At 42.0% G+C, this 21397-nt stretch overlaps 2 protein-coding genes and 1 long non-coding RNA gene across 4 annotated transcripts in view; 2 read left to right on the forward strand and 1 right to left on the reverse strand.

The window, feature by feature from the left end:
• LOC101137900 (ankyrin repeat domain-containing protein 18A) overlaps positions 1-5119 on the reverse strand; it is an 81425-nt gene extending 76306 nt beyond the window's left edge. Inside the window, 1 exon segment of the mRNA XM_063697295.1 lies at positions 4955-5119. The gene's annotated coding sequence lies outside the window, so the exon portion shown is untranslated.
• Positions 5120-5417: 298 nt separating this feature from the next.
• LOC129526449 (uncharacterized) lies at positions 5418-7639 on the forward strand. Its single transcript, XR_008671128.2, has 3 exons — positions 5418-5497; positions 6363-6524; positions 7496-7639. It is a non-coding gene; the product is annotated as an uncharacterized lncRNA (long non-coding RNA).
• Positions 7640-12630: 4991 nt separating this feature from the next.
• Positions 12631-19763, forward strand: LOC115933399 (ankyrin repeat domain-containing protein 30B-like). 2 transcript variants are annotated; one of them, XM_031007317.3, is made up of 4 exons: positions 12631-12944; positions 16862-16976; positions 17135-17308; positions 19195-19763. In XM_031007317.3, exons 1-4 carry the CDS (start codon positions 12724-12726, stop codon positions 19354-19356), a joined length of 672 nt encoding a protein of 223 aa, XP_030863177.3. In that variant the 5' UTR covers positions 12631-12723; the 3' UTR covers positions 19357-19763. The 2 variants fall into 2 exon arrangements, with proteins under 2 accessions (XP_030863177.3, XP_030863178.2); XM_031007318.3 differs by lacking the exon at positions 19195-19763 and adding an exon at positions 17588-17941.
• Positions 19764-21397: the final 1634 nt, after the last annotated feature.

Raw genomic sequence — 21397 nt, forward strand, 5'->3', positions numbered from 1 at the left:
GGCCTTTGGTTCCAGGCCAGTGCCCATAGATAGAGCATTTAGACATGACCTGGTCTAAAAGGGAATCCACTACCCTTGTGGGACAAACCTGAGTCCTCACTTGCTTCACCACCAGCTGATTCAAGTGGCCTCAGGCCCCAAATAAATTCCAGTGGCAGGCAGGCCAGAGTCACTTTGGTCCTTGGGTGAGCTCCAACAACCAACGATCTGCTGGTCTTGGAGGCTGTGGGCTTCCTATGTGACATCGGCTGCAGTGGCCACAGGGCTGCCTGTGTTACCCCAATCCCAACTCCAGGCAGTACAGTGCAGAGAGAATTCCTTCTCTATGCAAGAAAGAGGAGAACCCGGTGTCAGCCCTACCACTGTGGACACAGCGTCAGGCAGAACACTGTGGCCCTGATCCCAGGCAGGAGCTCCCAGACACCTACAGACCCCCCTGCAGGGAGAAGGGATTCTGCCACCCTGATGGGATGGACCCAAACCCTGGCCAGCTTCATCACCAGCAGACTAACCCGGCTTAGAAACCTAAATAAGTCAGCAGCAGTCAGGCAATATAGTGGCCACAGGACTCAGATAAACCCCAGTGCTGCTCTGGTCTGGGAGGCTGTGGGCTTCAGGTGTGTTGCGCCAGATGCAGTGGCCATGAGAGTGCCCAAATCACACTTCTCCGAGATCCACAAAGCTTGGTGCCCAGATTCCTTGCAAGGGGAAGAAGATGGACGTGAATGAAGAACTTTGCTGGGAACCCAGGGAACCCCTCCCTTATCTTCTCCAAGTGTGTCACGGCCACCAGGGACCTCAGTCTGCAAAAGTCACGGTGAACCTGAGCTTAAGGTGCCCTCTGGTGCTTTAACAGCTGCAGTGACCATAGACTTGGGGAACTCAACAGTCTTGAATTTCTTGGAATTTCTGGAAGACTGAAGAAGGACAACAAGCACATACAAGAACAGACTGCAAAAACTGCTATAAATACACACTTATTCAACTCCCAGGCATGAACATATGCTCAAAAGCATTAAGAACATTCAAGGAAATATAACCTCACCCAACAATAAATAAGCCACCAGTGACCAGAGCTAAAGATGTGAGACTCGGCTGGGTGTGGTGGCTCACACCTGTAATCCCAGAACTTTGGGAGGCTGAGGTGGGTGGATTACCTGAGGTCAGGAGTTCGAAACCAGCCTGACCAACAAGGTGAAACCCCGTCTTTACTAAAAATACAAAAATTAGCTGGGTGTGGTGGCAGGTGCCTGTAGTCCCAGCTATTTGAGAGGCTGAGACAGGATAATTTCTTGAACGTGGGAGGCAGAGGTTGCAGTGAGCCAAGATTGTGCCACTGTACTCCAGGCTGGGTGATGGAATAAGACTCCATCTCACACACACACACACACACACACACACACACAGAAAGATGTGAGACTCTCCAGACAGGGAAGTAAAAATGGCTGTTTGGAGGATACTCAATGAAATGCAAATATAGAGAAGTAATTCAGAAACTTATCAAAGAAATTTAACAAAGAGAAGTAATTTAAAAAGGTGACAGAAACCTCAAAGCTGAAAAATGCAACTGATGAACTGAAAAATGCATGAGAGGGCCTCAACAGTAGAACTAATCTCAGCACAATAAAGTTCATATATGACAAATCCACAGCTAACATCATAATCAATGGGGAAAAGTTAAAAGCTCTTGTTCTAAGATCTGGAACAAGTGTGGCTACTTTTACCACTTTTATTCATCACAGTACTAGAAGTCCTAGCTAGAGGAATTAGATAGGAGAATGCAATAAAAAGCATCCAAATTGGAAATAAAAGGAAGTCAAATTGTCTCTGTTTGCAGGTGACATAATCATATACATATGCAGAACCCTAAAGATTCCACAAAAAACCTACTAGAAATAATAAACACATTTCATAAAGTTGCAAGATACAATAACAATATATAAAAATGAGTAGCACAGCCATGTACCAATAGTGAAACACCTAAGAAAGAAATCAAGAAAGCTATTTCATTGCAGTAGTTACCCAATGCCCCCCCAAAAAAGATACCTAGAGATAAGCTTAACAAAAAGGCGAAAGATCCCACAATTAAAACTATAAAACACAGATGCAAGATATTAAAGCAGACACAAGTAAATGTAAAGATATCCCATGTCCAAGCACTAGAATATCGTTAAAATATCTGTATCACCCTATGTGATCTAAAGAATCAATAGAATCCATGTTAAATTAGGAAAGAGATTCTTCATAGATACAGGAAAAAAAAAAAAAAAAAAACGGCCGAGCATGGTGGCTCATGCTTGTAATCCCAGCACTTTGGGAGGCCAAAGCGCCTGGATCACGAGGTCAGGAATTTGAGACCAGCCTGAACAACATGGTGCAACCCCGTCTCTACCACATATACAAAAATTAGCTGGGCATGGTGGCGCACGCCTGTAATCCCAGCTTACTCAGGAGGCTGAGGCAGGAGAATCGCCTGAACTCAGGAAGCAGTGCTTTCAGTGAGCCGAGATCGCGCCAGTGCACTCCAGCCTGGGAGACAGAACGAGACTCCGACTCAAAAAAAAAAAAAAAAAAAAAAAAAAAAATCCTAAAATTCACATGGAAATGCAAAATACCTCAGATAGACAAAAGAATCTTGAATAAAAAGAAAAAAGCTGGAGGCATCACACTACCTGATTTCAAAATATACCACAAATCTAGTAACCAAAACAGCACGGTAGTGGCCAAAGGAAAAAAATAGGTAGGGGACAGACAGAGAGAGAGAGACAGAGATACACAGACCAATGACTGACAGACATAGACAAATGAAACAGAATAGAAAACTCAAAAATAAATTCAAGCTTTTAGAGTCAACTCTTTTAACAAAGGCACCAAAAACACACATTCGGGAAGGACAATCTCTTCAATAAACTGTGCTAGGAAAACCCAACACCCACAATACATCTAGGCTGTTATCTTACCATCTACTGAAAATAAAGACTTAAATGTAGGACATGAAACTATGAAACTACTAGAGAAGAAAACACAGCAAAATGCCTCGTGAAATTGGTTAGGACAAGGGATTTTCAAATACACATCAAAAACACAAGCAACAAAAAGCAAAAATAGACAAAATGCAATTGCATTAAACTTAAACGCTTCTGCAAAGTAGAGAAAGCAATCAATAGAATGAAGAAACAATCCAGAGAATGGAAGAAAGTATTTGCAAACTATGCATCAGGCAAAGGGTTAATACAACACTAAATATATAAAGAACTCAAACTACTCAAAGCAAAAATACAAATAATCTGATTTAAAACTCAGAAAAAGATCTACCCCAAAATTTTGTCCCCCACCTTCTTTTCTCAACCACCTTTGGCCCTCTCCCTCTCGCCACCCTTTTTCTTCCTCCATGTACCCCAAAACATTTTCCCACTATTTTTCCCCGTCATTTCGCAAAGCCTTCTCTGCTCTCCTGCTCACCACCCTTTTCGCCTTCCATCTACCCAAAAACTTTTCCCCCCTCACTGGACACCCTCTTTTTCTCCCTTCTGCTCTCATTCCCCTTTTGTTCCTCCATCTACCCAACTTTTCCCTCATATTTTCCCAAAGCCTTCTCGCCATTCCTGCTGCTCGCCACCCGCTTTTCCAACCTCCATCCACCCAAAAACTGTTTTTCCCATCGTCTTTCCCCCCTCCTCCTTGCCACCCTCTTTCCCTTCTCCATCTACGCAAAAACGTCTCCCCACTGTCTTTTCACAAAGCCTTCTCCCCACTCCTGCTCACCACCCTCTTTCTTCCTCCATCTACCCCCCCAAATTTCCCTACCGTCTTTTCACTAAGCCATCCCCGTTCCCACTCGCCCTCTTCTTTCCTCTATCCTTACCATCCTCCTTTTGCCCTCCATCCACCCCAAAACTATTTTCCCCATCGTCTTTTCCCCAACTCTTTCCCTCCTCCCTCTCGCCACCCTCTTTTCTCCTTCCATTTGCCACCCTCTTTTCCCGCTGCATCTACCCACATTTCACCCACCGTCTGTCTTTTCTTTCCCCACCATCTGTCTTTTCTACCCACCATCTTTTCACAAAACCTTGTCTCCCTCCCACTCGCCAGCCTCTTTTCCCTTCTCCCACTTGCCACCCTCTTTTCCCCTCTCCTGCTCACCACCCTCTTTTCCCCCTCCATCTACCCAAGAACTTTCTTCCTGTCTTCCCCCCCTCACCATCTCTTCGCAAAGCCTCCTGCTCACCACCCTCTTTTCCTCATTCCTGCCCCTCCTCTTACATGCCACCTTCCTGTCGCCCTCCATCTACCCCAAAACTATTTTTCCATCGTCTTTTTCCCAATCGTCCTTCCACTCTCCCGCTTGCCACCCTTTCTCTCCTCCATCTACCCAAAAACTTCTCCCAGTTTTTTCTCCCTAGTCTTTTCTTCCCACCGTCTTTTTGCAAAACCTTCTCCTTCCTCCTACTCGCCACCCTTTTTTCTTCTCCTGATCACCACCCTTTTTTTCTCCAACTACTGAAAAAAAAATTTCCCCACCATCTTGTCCCCACCGACTTTTCACAAAATCTTCTCTCCCTCCTGCTCACCACCTTCTCTCTCTTCCCCCTCCCTCTCTGCACCCTTTCTTCCTCCCACGTGCCACCCTTTTCCACCTCCATCTACCCAAAATCTTTTTTACACATCTTTTCTTTCCCCAGTCTTTCTGTTCTCCTCACCGTGTTTCTCCCCACCGTCTTTTTGTAAACCTTCTCTCCTTCCTACTTGTCCCCGTTTCCCCCCCCACCACCCTCTCTTTCCTCCTACATGCCACCCTTTTTTACCCCCTAGATACCCAAAAACTTTTTTTCAACCATCTTTTCCCCACCGTCTTTTTGCAATGCCTTCCCCCGTTTGCCATCCTCTTTTCCCTTTGCTGCTAGCCACCCTCTTTATCCCTCCATCTACCCAAAAACTATATAACCCCTCCTACCATTCCAGCCGAGCTGCCGTCTCTGTCGCCAGCACCCACCACAGCGAGGCGAGCCGTGATGCCACACGCTCCAGCCTCCAGCTGTGGCAAGTGACTACCCCTTCTCCTGGTCCTTTAAGCCGAGCACGGAGCAGCTGCGCAAGCAGCCACAGAAGAGTCTGGAATGGTCTGACGCCCCCTGCTGCATGCTTTATAGATGAGGTTATGCAAATGAGGTTCCTGGACTACATGTTCTGATTGGATGAGAGAAAACCTCTAGGCCTATTCTGATTGGACTTTATTTTCATGCTGTGATTGGTTGTCCTAAGACTTGCTCTCATCCAATCAGAATCGAAGCTGGGAGCTCAGCTTAGAGAACAGGAAGTGGGAGCTACGTACCCGGAGCTGGAGGCTTGAGCCTGTGGCGTCTAGGCTCGACTCACTGCGGTTGGTGGAGGTGACGGAGGTTGCAGCTTGGCCAGCATGGTAGAAAGGTGGCAGGGTAGGTGAGCTATCCAGCGATGCACTACCCTGGATAGGAGCACTATCAAGGTCACATTGCTGGTAAGGGTATCAGGGGCATGGGTTGCCGGAGTTGGTGGGGGCTATACTGCCTGGTGGTGAGGGTGGTTGTGTGTGCTACAGGGGGCTGACTGCCAGCTGGGGGGAGGGTTAGGGGTGCTATCAGCTCTTGCACGGTCATGGCAGGGGGGCAGGTTGGGGGCCCTATCTGGGCTGTCACTACCCCCAGCAAGGGCTGGTTGGGGGCACTATCCCTGGCTGCACTGCTGGAGGCAGTGGGGCAGTTTGGGGGGCACAATCAGGTTTACATGCCCTGTGGCATGCCAGTGGGGGGGCACTATTGGGGTTTGCACTGCACTGCTGCTTCTGGCAATGGGCTACGGAGGTGGCAGCGATAGCTGTGGCCTCCAAGGAAGGGGCCGTCCTCCTCTTCCCAGACTCTAGATTCTGGAGGGCAACTTCTGTTTGCTCGTGCTGGAGCGTGGCAGGCACACAATGTTTCCTTGGGAATCCTGAGCATGGTAAGGCCCCCACACCCGCCATGGTTCCCGGGCCTGCACCCTCTCACTGTGTTGCAGAGACAATCTGGGACCCCTGGGCATGGAGTAGCGGGCATCACGGGGGAACAGGGCCCTGTGGGTGGAAGCATCAGAAACAGGAACTGGCACTTGGTTGGAGAGAGCTGGCTGGGTCTGAATTTCTGCTTCTCCTGCTCACCAAGGAGTGCAGCCAGGGTGGGCCCAGCAGTTCCTGGCCAGCTGGACCTAGCCAGGGGCCGGTTTCAGCAAAGGCAGTCACACCCACCCCAGGTCCCAGTTGTGCCTTTGCCAAAACCAGCCCCTGCCACCCAGTGGCCAGCATGACAAGGTGAGCCTCTAACACTACCACTCCTTGCATCCTGTTCTAGGCACATCTGGCTTTTACCACCCAGATGCTTCGAGCCAGGAGCTGGAGGAGTCATCTGTTGCACGCTGGAGGCTGGAGCCCGCAGATGGCATGGTTCTGTGGCTCCCCTCGCTGCAGTTGGTGGCAGAGACAGAGACTGCAGCTTGACCGGAGTGGTGGAGTGGTAGGAGAGTGTCTGCGGGGGCCAGGTGGTAGGAGGCTTGTAGGGTGGGCCCGTGCATTGAGGGCAACAGCAGCGGTGGTCATGTTGGTGTTGGCGTTAGTGGTGGCAGCAGCAGCAAGCCTGGGATCCGAGAAGTGGGAGTGGGAATGCTGTGGAGCCCACCGGGCCCAGCCTGGCCTAAAGTGGGGAGGCAGCTGTGGGTGCTGTACCGCGGGCCGAGGTGGCAGCAGTGGAGGCCCAGCCAGGGCAAGGAGGAGTCCTCCTCCTCCTTTTGCAGAATCTGGAGGTGCCTTCCTCCTGCTGGTGCCTGGGCCAGGTGTGAGTGGCAACATTGTCTTATTCTTAACAAAATTTAGGGGGTGACTATTGATGTATCTTTTAGCTTGGTTTTGTTGTGAAAAGTCTTGAAATTTTTTCAAATTTCATAAATCAGGAGGGGAAATAAGGTATCATAATAGGGTTTCTAATTCTCACACCTGTTCTTCCTTTCTTTCAGTCTGTTTTTTCTTCTTCTAATCATCATCTTCTTGTTCCTCTTCATTTTCTTATGCTGCTGCTTCTATTTCTTGTTTATATTCTTGTTTCTTCTCCTCTTGTTTTCATTATCCTAAGCAATGGTCTTAACAAACAACAAACCAAAACTGAGTTAAACATAAACTACTTGTCACCGAGTTGTGTTCTTAAAATAATCAGTCAATTACTATGCTTTAGAGATGAGGAAAAACATTGATTGCATAATTATTTGGTTACTTGAATAGCTATGCTTTCATGATCCTGTTAATGTGTTGTAAGTAGTTATTCAAGGAATCAAAAATGAAGTGTCAAATAAAATGTTGCTAGCAAACAGCCATTTCATCTCTCTCACATAGTCTGGAGCTATGCAAGAGTCAGGGGCGTAATTAGTTCCAATTTATGAGATCATTAAGTGAACTGTATTCTTTTCATTTTATTTCTCTGCCACCATTTTCAAGAGTATTGTCATCTGCATGAGCAAATCTGGTTCATCACATCTTTGCAACAGGAAAAGGAAGGGAGGATCATGTGTATAATGTTTTAAGGCCAAGATTCGCAACCAAAACAAAGTCTTTATTAACTTTTGCCTTCAAGAACCTGCAGTGTTGAGCCCTTTTTTATTTCTGGTATTATTACCTTTGGTATGAAATCTTTTTTTTAGTGAGTACTCTAGAAGTTTACGCATTTTATTGACTACTTTAAAGAAACAATCTATATTGCATCATTTTTCAAGCCCACAGAAATGCATAAGGTCTATAATTTTGACACTTTTTATTTTTAAGGTTATGAGCATGTAAAATACTGTTGATATGTGTAAGGATATGTAAAAATGCCACTAGATAGCTTATATTGAAGATATAGTGTCTAAATTTTGGTCCAGAATGGATTGGTTGCTGTTTCTTAGGTGTGTTTCTCAATATATTGCCTCAATGTTTTAAAGCATATAGAAATATTAATACTATTTAACCTCATATAGTCCTTCGTAGGTTTTTTAATATTTCTACAGACTAAAGATATCACAGCCTCCGTTAATATTCAGCAATATTAATAAAATTTGGGATATATAGCGTTAGAATCCAACAAATCCAGAGGAAAATTGTTAAATTATATAGCTGTAGAGCAGGAAATGAAACCCAGGTTCCAAGCTCTAAGGGGCCCACGAGCTACCATACAAGTGAATCAGTGACGGACATAGAGTTAGCAGAATTACAGGATGGTTAAAAGAGAGAGCTGTGGAGTCTAACACTATGTGAACATAAAATTTTAAACTGCATGGTGCCTCAGTTTATCTGTCTTTACAATGAAAGTAGTACTAAGTTTTTCTTTTTCTTCTTAGTTGTCTGAATTACTTTCCTAGTCTGTCTTGTTGCCACTCTCGATGCCCACATGAGAGGACCTGAGATAATTTCTGACAGCCTGAGACTCCATGGGAAAAACAGAAGGTGCCACAGACCCCCTTTTAGGAGAAACCTCTCTTTTCCTCATGGAATCCCAAGAACTGTAAGCAGACAGGTCCCTCTCAAAATCTAAGGCTCTATTGTTTTGCCTTGCATTACCTGATCTTGTTTGATTTGGGTGGGCATAAGAAATTAGTAGGGAGGAGAGATACAAAGAAAATTGTGGATATGAAGATGTGTTTATGGTTAGAAATGTTATGAAGAAATGTTACATGAGAGAGGATCTGGTATGGCAAATTCTTGTCCTAAAGTAGAATGACTAATTATTTAGGAAATAGGGAAAGATAGGACAAGTCAGAAAGTTTAAGCATGTCATAGAGAGTCTCCCTCTGTCATCCAGGTTGGAGTGTAGTGGCATGATCTTGACTCACTGCAACCTCCACCTCCCGGGTTCAAGCCATTCTCTTCCCTCAGCCTCCTCAGCAGCTGGATTACAGGTACCTCCCACCACACCCAGGTAACTTTTTGTGTTTTTAGTAGAGAGAGTTCACCATGTTGGCCAGGCTCGTTTCAAACTCCTGACCTCAAGTGATTCAAACAGCCTCGGCCTCCCAAAGTGCTAGGATGCCAGGTATGAGCCACCATGCCTAGCCTTATCTATGATTTTATTTCGGCTTTCTTTCTCTTTCCCTTAGTCTAGTTAAAGCTTGTCAATTTTGATCTTTTTTTCAACCCCCCCCCAGCTCTTTGTTCCATTGACTCTTTGTATTTTTTTGTATTTCATATTTTTTGTTTCTATTTGTAAAATTTCTGTTCTAATCTTTCTGATATTCTTTCTACTAATTTTAACATTTGATTTTTTTGTTTTTCTCATTACTTGAGGTGTACTGTCGGGTTGGCTATTTGAGATCTTTTTACTTTTCTGATGTAGGCATTTATAGCTATGCACTTTTCCTCTTACAACTGCTTTTGCTGCATCCCACAGGTTTTGTTATGTTGTGTTTCTCTTTTTATTTCAATACATTTTTAATTTCTTTTTTATTTCTTTATTCATTGTTCATGAACATGTATTTTAATTTCCATATGTTTGTACGTTTTTAAAGTTCCTCCTGTTACTGATTTCTCGTACTATTCCACTGTGATCACAAAAGATGCTTGATATGAATTCAGTTTTTAAAAATGGGCTGCGACTTGTTATTTGGCCTAACACATAGTCTGTCCTGGAGAATAATCCATGTGCTACTCACTAGAATGTGCCTTGTGCAGTTGCAGAGTGGAAGGCTGTGTAAATGTTAGGTCCATTCAGTAGAGATTACAGTTTAACTGATGATTTTTTGTTGTCTGGATGATCTGTTCATTGATGATAGTGGGGTGTTAATTATAGTTGAGTGTTGGGGTACTCTATTATTGCAATCCATCTGTCCTTTAAGGTCTGTTAATATTTGCTTCTGTGTTTAGGTGCTTGAGTGTTGGTTGCATTTGCACTTATAATTGTGATACTGCTGTATTGATTTCTTTCGCATTATATAATTATCTTTGTATTTTATCTAATATAAGTATAGCTACTCTTGCTTTTTTGTTTCCATTTGTATGGGATATCTTTTACCATCCCTTCATTTTCAGTCTATGTATGTCTTTATAGGTGAACTGAGTTTCTTGTAGGCAGTATATAGTTGGATCTTGTCTTTAAATCCATTCAGCCACTCTGTCTTAATTGGAGAATTTAATTCATTTATATTCAAGGTTATTACTAACAAGTAAAAACATACTAGTGCCACTTTTACTTGTTTTCTGGTCGTTTTGCTACTCTCTTTTTCCTTTTGTTATTTCTCTCTTCATTTCTTCCTCTTTCTGTTCTCGCTCTCCTTCCTTCTTTCTTCCTTTCCTTTCCTCCCTCCTTCCCTTTCTTCCTGTCTGTATTTATAGTGAGATAATTTTCTCTGGGAGTGTGATTTAATTCTTTGCTTTTTAGGTGTCTATTATTTTTAGGGTGTCTGTTACTGAATTTTGTTTTCTGGTTACCATGAGGCTAAAGAATATCATTGTAACAAGTGGTTTTAAACTGAGAAAAACTTAAGTTTGATTGCAAAGAACAAAAAGGAGAGAAACAAAAAGCTATAAACATTTATTACCCTGTAACTCTATCCCCCCCAACACACACACATTTTGACATTTGGATCTCTTCAATATCTTTTTATATTGACTCCCAATTTAAAAATTGTTGGGTTATTATTTTAATAATTTTATATTTTAGCCTTTTGTTATTGTTAATTGCTATTTGCACCATTGTTCAATAATGTCTTAATTTGTTCTAATAAATACATACATACATATATATATATACACACAAATTTCTTAATGGCATGGGCATTTTCTTCACCGTTGTTTTTCCAGCCTCTAGTTCCTATTGCCTAGTGAATAGAACACTTACACTAAATGCTTGTCAGATGAGTAAAAGAGCTCTTTACAGTGAGTAGATCTTAACACGTTGCTATATGTAATTTGATTTGAAATAATTTTCCAATAATTTAACTCATTTTGTTCTTTTTTTTTTTTGAGACGGAGTCTGGCTCTGTCGCCCAGGCTGGAGTGCAGTGGCGCAATCTCAGCTCACTGCAAGCTCCACCTCCCAGGTTCACGCCATTCTCCTGCCTCAGCCTCCCGAGTAGCTGGGACTACAGGCGCCCGCCACCACGCCCGGCTAATTTTTTGTATTTTTAGTAGAGACGGGGTTTCACCATGTTAGCCAGGATGGTCTCGATCTCCTGACCTCGTGATCCGCCCGCCTCGGCCTCCCAAAGTGCTGGGATTACAGGCTTGAGCCACGGCACCAGGCAACATGCTAATTTTTGTATGTGTGGTAGAGACGGGGTTTCACTCCATGTTGGCCAGGCAGGTCTCCACCTCGATCTCAGGTGATCCACCGGACTCGGCCTCCTAAAATGCTGGGATTACAGGCCAGAGTCACCGCGACCGGCCTGCGTCCATGTTACTTAAAGTACAAAGTAACCTACAAAGTAACCGGCCAGGCGCGGTGGCTCACGCCTGAAATCCCAGCATTTTCAGAGGCCGAGGCAGGCGAATCACCTGAGGTCGGGAGTTGCCGAGACCAGCCTGACCAACATGGAGAAACCCCGTCTCTACTTAAAAAAAAAAAAAAAAAAAAAAAAAAAAAAAAAAAATTAGCCAGCATGGTGGCACATACCTGTAATCCCGGCTACTCAAGAGGCTGAGGCAGGAGAATCGCTTGAACCTGGGAGGCGGAGGTTGTTGCAGTGAGCCGAGATCGCACCATTGCACTGTAGCCTGGGCGTCAAGAGCCAAACTCCGTCTCAAGAAAAAAAGATTACATCCTGGCACGGTGGTTCATGGCTGTAGTGGCAGCAACGGTGGCAACCCCAGAACCTGTCCGTGCCACCAGCAGCGGCGAACCCCAGGGTCGGACGCCGCCACTGCGCCTAAATCAGGCGGTGGGACCTCAGCTGTGTGAGGGCGAGAACCTGCCGCAAAGCCTCATCCTGGCAGCTATACAGGGCCCAGAGGTCGCGAGCCTGCGCTGCCAGCGCGGGCCAAGGAAGAGCAGAGCCCAGGGTGGAAGGGCGGTGCACTCGGCGACCCTCAGCGGTCTGGGCCCAGCCCTGCAGCCTCCACCGTGGACTCAGGTGCAGCTCCCACCTGAACCTGGCACGCGGCAGCGGGGGCTCCAACCCGGACCCTGTCAGTGCCAGCAGCAGGGCGGATACTTGGGCCAGAAGCTTCCAGGGCGCCTAAGTGAGGGGGTCGGTCCCCAGCTGCAGGAGGGCGGGAATCGACGCTCAGCGCCGCCCTGGAGGCTGCACGGTGCCCAGTACCAGGGTCCAGCTCCTGGATCGCGGGTCGGGGAGGGGCCAGGGGCCGCTATGTCAAGCAGGCCGTGTTGCAGGGCGCCCCACACGTTCCGCTCCAGGGAGGCCCGCCAGCCCGGCAGCGCCTCAGCGGCCGGTGCCACCTGCACGCGGTGCCCGGTGGAGCGCGGCCAGGGCGCGTGTCTCCTCAGCCTGCTGAGCTGCGCGTGAGCTGCTGCTGTAACGCTCTAACGTTAGAGCAGCTAACGGCTCTGCTCAGAATTTCTCCCGACAGAGGCCGGAGTGTTCAACAGCTTGGCGATACAGAAATTTCTGCTGGTGTTGGGGCGGGTGCGAGCCGGGGGCGGGTGCTGGGGAAGGGTAAGCGGGAAGCGAGGGCGAGGGGTAGGGGCTGGGGAAGGGCGAGCGGGAGGCGCGGGCTCTCTCTAGCAGGGGGCTGCAGCCATGAAGAGGCTCTTAGCTGCCGCTGGCAAGGGCGTGCGGGGCCCGGAGCCCCCGAACCCCTTCAGCGAACGGGTCTACACTGAGAAGGACTACGGGACCATCTACTTCGGGGATCTAGAGAAGATCCATACAGCTGCCTCCCGGGGCCAAGTCCGGAAGCTGGAGAAGATGACAGTAGGGAAGAAGCCCGTCAACCTGAACAAAAGAGATATGAAGAAGAGGTACCAGGCCCTGACTGAGCCGGGGCTGCAGGAGGAGGAGGCGGCTGTGGGAGGATCGCCCGTTCAGAGTGGTGGCTGGGGGTCCTGGGGACGAGGGGAGCAGGTGGAGGAGTGGCGGGCGATGGGGCGGCCGTCCTGGGCCTCGAGGTCTTGGCCTTCTTCCCGGTCAGGCCCCCAGGCCTGGGATGGGGATGCCCTGCAGGGCAGAGGGCCCAGGCCACCTTAAAATCAACCCCAAGCTTTAGCTGCTTTCTCCTTCACTTCCATTTCCCCTCGCAAAGCACTGTGTAGAAAATTTTAAAGTGATTAAACTCACAAAATTAAGTACATACAGGGTTTTACTTTTAATGTACAGGTTTTAAAAGATAATGTTAGATACACTATGAAATGGTGCATAATGAAATAATTCCCATAATATATGACCTTCTTGGTTAAAAATTCTTTGGATAAAGTCCAATGTCCATTTTGATATCAATGAATGTCCATGTAAATATATTCTTTGCTGAGGGACCTTAGAAGGAAACTTCGAGGTGGGAAGATGGTTTATGTTCTTGAATTTAAGAAGACTCATTTTTCTCAAGATGCGACTTACCAGTTTTACATAAACCATATAAAGCTATTAACGTTTTAACATTTTTTAAATTACACAGGCTTTTACTGTTGTGATGACATTTTAAATATTTTGTAATGGAGTAGAAAAGTCTTGCCCTCCTAGATATCAAAATGCGCTATTAATTTGCACAAAATGGGCCAGGAGCGGTGGCTCACGCCTGTAATCCCAGCACTTTGGGCGGCCGAGGAGGGTGGATCATCTGAGGTCAGGAGTTCAAGACCAGCCTGGCCAATATGGTGAAACACCGTCTCTACAAAAATACAAAAATTAGCTGGGCCTGATGTCGGGTGCCTGTAATCCCAGCTACTTGGGAGGCTGAGGTGGGAGAATTGCTTCAACCTGGTAGGTGGAGGTTGCAGTGAGCCGAGATCCCACCATTGCAATCCAGCCTAGGTGACAGAGTGAGACTCTGTCTCAAAAAAAAAAAAAAAAAAAAAAATCACAGATTGTTTGCGAACAGCTGAAAAGACAGGTAAATGAATACAACAAAATAGAAAATCCAGAAACACCCAAACATATGTAAGAATTTAGAACTTGATAATGATCACAAGGATCATTATCCTTGTGGAAAAGAATTAGTTTCATAATTCTTTTAGGAATATGAATTATTAAGAAAAGAATTAGTTTCATAAGTGAAATGCCTGCTTTTTGGAGAAAACTAGATTTTTATGGCACAAAATAAGTTCCTGATGGAATATAGATTAAAAATTTTTAATATACAAAAAGATAAAAATACCAGAAAAAACATAAATGCCTATTTACACAGATACATTTTTATGTTGACAAAACCTTTCTAAGAAGCTCAGAAGCAAGCATTCTGAAGAGTAATTTAGTAGAACAAAAATTAAATCGCCCTGCATATGAGAAAAAATAAAAGGCAGCATACTTGTAAAATATTTACTACTCATGTATGTGTGTGTGTGTATACATATCAGAATTAAAAATCTTCCTTTTATAGAGAATTCACTCAAATCAACAGAAAACCCTCTAATTTAAAATTGGGCAATTTAAGTTAGAGATCTAAATTGCAGATCTAAAAAAGTACTTGGCCTCTAATTTAAAACTGGGCAAAGTCCTTTTTTAAGATCTGCAAGTAACCTATGCACACAGGAAACAATATTAGTGTTCCTGGTTAGAGAAGGCATTTAAGTTAAAAGAGGAATCAAATACTGTTTTCTATCCACAAAGTTTGTGAGGATAAAAAGCAGTGATATTTATAGTACTCCTTAAAGTGTAAGTTGCAGATGAGTTTTCAAATAAACAATTTGATGGTAAGTACCATATTTAAAAAATTGTATATGCCCATTAGTGATCCATTCTATTATACTAAAATATTTTTAGAAAATAATGCAACAGACACACAATTTCTTTTCTGAGCACTGCTTAAAATATCAATGTATTAAAAAGAATCCATTTAATGGCTTTTATAAATACATTTCAGTGAGTTTACAGCATGGGATAATATGTGACCACTCAAGGTAGAAACATATACAGAAGTATGTTGACATTTGAAAATGTATTTTGGTGTACCAAGTGAGGGTAAAATTCAGTTTGATTATACATACAGACTATGGTCTTGTGTTATCTGAAATTATGTCCAAAATATGATAAAATTTGCTATTTGAGGATACTTGTTTTAATATAAAATGTTTTTCCTTTTTATTATCTTTGATTTCTGCATTGAGCATGTACGATGCTATTAGTAAAAGTTTATTATTAATGAAATAATTTTTGGGAAGAGCAGCAATATGTATTTTGCACAGATGAAAATAATTTCTCACTTTCTATATTTTATTTTTTTGTGCATTTGTATATTCTGTGAACTTTTAGCATCTTCAGAAGAGAATCTTTTTATCTCTGCTTATTGATTTACATAGACATTTTATTAAACACATTTTTATTACATATAGGCTTATTACATATATGTCAATAACTATAGATTAATCATTTTAGTGTAGTTTTATTATTAGAAAAATAAAATGACAAATATAAGTGCTTTATTTATAGCAGTTTTTTAAGATATTGTACTTCCCAACTGTATTTATCCATTCTTTTAATCCATTTATCACATGTAAGCTGGATGCCTATTATGTAGAAGATACATTCTATTAACTCTCAAGACCTTTTCATCCTTAAAAATTTCATGTTTACCTGCTCAGCCTGAGCAAAGTGAGAGATTTAAAATTGGAGTATTAGGACTGAATCTCAATTAAGCTTTTCCTCTCATCTTTCAAACAAAAACACTTCTGAAGTGAGAAACGAGTAAAAGATAACTACCAACCAGGATTTTGGAAATTTATAACAGCTCTAAATAGTAATATTAATCATCAAAAATACCTAATTTACATGCATTCTATAAATCTAAATATGAATTTCCATACATTCTGTAAATCTAAATATGGAATAAAATGAGCCATACCTATTTATTTGAATCCAAAGTTTTCTTTGGCTTGAAGTTTTTAAAATCTTGAAGAAGTAGTTTGTTTTAACAATTTGTTGTTTTTATTTCAACTCTCGTATTGTGTAGTACTCTAAAAAGCTAAAATTTCTTTCAGTGTTAATCCTGTGACTAGGACTGCCATCATCCTGTTGTATATACCATATTCCACTTCTTGGAAGACACTGTGAATTGTGTGATGCCTCTTTATTTTATGCACCAATTAAAGATTGTTTAAATTTCTGCCAAATATAGTTGTAATAAATAATGAATTATAAATGGCATTTCAATGTCAGAGATGTTAAAATATGAGCAATTGAGCATCTTAGAATCATTAAAATACTGTGTTATCTCTAACCTTTAAAACACACCACGAAGTAGGCATAATTGCACCATTTTACTTAAAATGTTTTCTTTATTAAGTAGTAGTAATAATTATAATATCTAACAATTACTTAGCTGTTACATGTACTAGGAACTCTCCAAAATACTTTGCATAGATTCTCAATGAGGCATCACAGTGATGTCCTGTGAGATAACTGCTGTATTCATCTCCATTTTATTGATGAGAAAATTGAGGTGCAGAAAGTTTAAGTGACAGCTAGAAAGTGAAAGACCTTAAAGTAATATTCAAGCTCAAGTTGAACTGAATCCAAAGGCCAAGCTCTTTGTATTCAAACAGGCCACTCTTTCATTAATGTGGTGAGTAATAAGAGAACGAATGTTGTACTTTCTTCAGGAGAATATTAAATATTTGTTTTGAAGGCAGAGAAAGAGCATGGTATTTAATGTTTACAATTACCTAAATCGTTGTATGTTTTGAGACAGTGGGCTATACTTTGCCTAAAAGTCCTCTCACTCTCGTAGGACTGCTCTACACTGGGCCTGTGTCAATGGCCATGCAGAAGTAGTAACATTTCTGGTAGACAGAAAGTGCCAGCTTAATGTCCTTGATGGCGAAGGGAGGACACCTCTGATGAAGGTAAATAGTAGCCAGTTTTTTCAGCGGGAGATGGATTTGGTTTAAATACATAGAATAAAAATGAATTTAGTTGAAATACAACTAGTTTGTGAAACCTGTGGAATACTTATTTTGATTTCCTATAATTTATAATGTACTTCTTGCTTTAATACTGACAGGCTCTACAATGCGAGAGGGAGGCTTGTGCAAATATTCTCATAGATGCTGGTGCTGATCTAAATTATGTAGATGTGTATGGCAACACGGCTCTCCATTATGCCATTTATAGTGAGAATTTGTTAATGGTGGCAACACTGCTGTCCTATGGTGCAGTCATCGAGGTGCAAAACAAGGTAGACATTAACCAATGTTATTTTCAAAATATTTGAAATCCATTTGTTTTAATGTTAACATATGTAAAGCTTTTATATTTGGAAACACAAACATTCCTTGAGTGAAAATAATTTTAAAGAACTTAATTATCTAAGATTTAACCTTAAATATTAATTTTTTAAAAGAACTATTAGAGAGTATGGCTTTTCTGTGCATTTATGATAAATATTTGAATTTGTTAAAGGTAAAACTTTTTCAAATATTCTTTCCTACCCAAGTTTTTTTTTCTTTCCAATTAGTGTAAAACTACAGGAAAGCAAAATTTGCCTGTGTAAATTGAGTCAACATGTAAAATTTAGGAGACGTGCAGAAATCTGGATTTCCTCTTAAAGGACTGAATCTGGTGTCTCTTGAGCACATATGACTGTTTGGTATGCTAAGACGACGTTCTAGCTTTACACAAAGCATGTTTCCAGTTTGCCACTGTGCCCACCTAGTTACATCACTTACTGAACTTACCTCTTTTGCCTCTGTAAATATTTCAGTTATCAATTCCTCTCTCATAGTATATTTTGGTAAAGGTTTCAAGGTATTCAAGACAGTTGATAGCTGTTTATAATATATAGTTTATATTTTACATTAATTCATTAATACTGGGGTTGACTTCTAGAATTTAGAAGACTTTTTAAACAATGATTTTTCTGTATATAAACCATAAATAATAATCTTTTATTAGAATGCCTTTAAGCCTTTTTAGATTAATCATGGTTGTATTTGAATAGGTTATGCATATTGCAGAAAATATTATATCCTTCTTCTTAGAATTGTCCCTTAAAATTCAAGTGATTTAGGGGCTTCTGTTATGCTAATCCACATAGATGAGTTAGAACTTTCATGAATAAGCCATTTTATTCATATTTTTGATATTTTTCCAAAAATTAAGTAGCAATTACAATAGCAACCAGAATAAAAATGGATTATTGCATTTAAAGAAGTAGATATGCATTAGGATCCTAGGATTATCATTATAATTGAGAATAAACTTTTATACTGAATTTCTAATAGCCGAGAAAAAATTGTATTGTCTTGTAATAGGAGAAACCTCATGGACCGTTTAATAATAAGCACTCAAAGTTCATTTGAAGCCAGTCTCTTTCGATTTAGAGCCACTTCCTTAGTGACCCATTTAGAGCAGGAGTGCCTGACATTGGCATCTGGGATCTTGGGATTATTGATAGAATAGAATCAAGAGAGTTTGTATCATCTACAGGAAACCTCCATTTTTCTTGGGAAGCTTTCAAAACTGTCTCCCTGAAATTCTAATTTGTCATATGTTAATCTCTGCCACAAAAATATATTGTCAAATAAGTATTAGGCAAAGTTCAAGTCATTTATTGAATAATGGACATTTAGTTCACAGTTTTATAATATTTCTTGAACATAGATAATGGTGAAATCTGTTGGGGTACAGTGCTTCTGGTAAGGTAATTATTCTTTGGAATATAGTTTAAGAAACACTGCTCTAGAGGTAATATTATAGATTACTCATTTAGTCAAAAACAAAGTATTTACTACTATGTCTTAGGGTTTAAGGATATAGAGATAAAAGATACAGTCCTTGCCCTCATGAAGCTCTTGGTTTAGATGGGAAACCATAAAATCATTACAATATAATGATTTTTGGAGATAACCAGAATTAATGTAGTGATGCAGAGGCTGAATATTTACAAGGGAAGGTGCAGTGCATGGGAAAGCACAGAAAAAGGAGAAAGAAGGGCCTGCTATTGATTTACTTGATTTACTTTCTACTTTATGTTTTTAAGTTAATAGGATATTATATAAGGTATTCAGTTCAGCTGAGAAATATGTAATTTCATGAATTATAAATTGTTCTGCTATTTTACAGGCTAGCCTCACACCCCTTTTACTGGCCATACAGAAAAGAAGCAAGCAAACTGTGGAATTTTTACTAACAAAAAATGCAAATGCAAACGCATTTAATGAGTCTAAATGGTATGGTAGTTCTTTTTTTTTTACTAAAAAACACTTGACTAGTGTTCTAGAGTAATAATGCTCAAGTCAGAAATATTAAATTAACAACATTTAGTTAAAATTATTAGATTATAGTGAAACATATCAACACAAATTATCAGAAGAAAAGCAATTATTTGGACTGGTCAACATAAAAAACAGTATATAGTAGGACTTATATAAACCAAGTACCACATCTTCTCACTTATAAGTGGGAGCTACACTGAGTATATATGGACACAAAGAAGGGAGCAACAGATACTGGGGCCTACATGAGAGTGGAGGGTGTAAGAAGTGAGAAGATTGAAAACTGCTTACTGGGTACTATGCTTATTATTTGAGTGATGAAATAATCCTTACACCAAACCTCCGTGACATGCAACTTACCTGTAAAACAAACCTGCACATGTACCCCTGAACCTAAAATAAAAGTTAAAAAAAAAGCGACAACTAAGCTCTATGTGACTCAAGCGCAAGAAATGTGTCTAATATTTTCTTGCTGTTTCCACTGGGCCAGAAGCACGCTCACATTAAGAGCTCCTTGTATGGCTACTACCTAGTTCCATTGAGAAGGACTGGGTATCAGGCAAAGAGCACGGAGGTGGGAAACAGAAGAGCTGGTCCAGTTCTGGCTCTGCTCTATGACCCCGAGCAAGCCCCTCTGCCTCTCTGAGCCCCATGTATCACATATGTGAAAGGACACCACCACCACTCTGCACAGTGCTGTGTGAGGTCAGATAAGTAATGTGCACTGGAGTCCTGAATACACTAAGCTTAAAGCCCTGGTCACAGGAAAGGTGTTTCTGCTCTGTCTTTCCCTCTCTCCCCACACAGGCCACTGAAGACACATTTTAGAAAAATCCTGGAACTGATGAGTCAGCACTTTCCAATCACTGGGGACAGGTCTAAAATGTCAAGGCTGTTAGTACAGACAACTGAGAGAAACACAGAGAGGACTCTTGCAGTCTGGAAGATAGGCAGGAGGGTACTTACAAGAGAAACTCAGGAGCCCAGAAACAAAATGTATCCCCAAGCCCAGGGTCATTCAGTTCCTTCCGCAGAGGCCCAGGGTTAGAATTAAGTGGGCAGCAATTTAGTGGCAACAAGAGACATTAAGGAGACATTTGCAGGTTTTTACTTTTCCTGCAACCAGATATTTCAGAAATAAGGCCTCATCTGGGGTCTCCCTAAAGTTAATGAGACTGAGCTGACAGTTCATTGACTTGCCTCACGGAATTTATTTTATGAAAGTCTCTAATCCACATGGCTCCTCTTTGCTTTGGGACTCAACCAAAACAAACTCCAGAAATCCCACTAGCTTATTTATACTTACCAGGTCACTTCATACGCCGTGTGCATTCAATCAACATAATTATTATTTAATTCTGAGAGAGAAAACACGATTTTAGTGACTAATTTAATTCAGCTGAGCACACACATGCATGCACATTTGTGTGTGTATGGCTAAGCACTCAAGTTACAGTTATATAATAAACTTTCCACAGGCACTGGGCTTCCTGTTCAACTTCCTATCATCCAGATTAATTTTATAGGGGAGGGCTCTGCAACTAAAAAGCAAAGATTTCCCAACTGGCCCAGAAGAGGAAGAGAAAAATCTTGGACCACTGCCCTTTTCCAAGACAGTGCCCCTAGGCAAGGGCCAGACCTTCCAGGGGATGGCTGCAAGTCACACTCAGGGAAAGGGACACTAGCACTGAGTTTCTGGCCACAGTGAAGATTTCAATGCCCAACTGTGGTGTGGGAGCCGTGGAGAATGAGCCTGAAGGAACCATGGAGATCTCAGAATTAACCGCTCATGGGGACTGAGATGGCCAGTGACCAGTACCATTCCCTGCACCCTATCTCACTTGGGACATAGTGCCTCAAGAATGACTGAGTTAAATTTCCTCCTGCCTCAGTGAAATGGGGACTCAGAATAAAATTAGGTAGAGTTAGAGAGTAAAAAAAGTATTATCTATTCATCCTGAGCTTATGGGTAAGACTCATATCTATTCCAATGAGAAAATGATGTATTACCTAAATAAACATAGCCGGTTTGCTAGATTAAATCTTTTCAA

The sequence above is a fragment of the Gorilla gorilla genome, chromosome 14, assembly GCF_029281585.2.
Source record: "Gorilla gorilla gorilla isolate KB3781 chromosome 14, NHGRI_mGorGor1-v2.1_pri, whole genome shotgun sequence".
In the NCBI taxonomy this organism is placed as follows: Eukaryota; Metazoa; Chordata; class Mammalia; order Primates; family Hominidae; genus Gorilla; species Gorilla gorilla.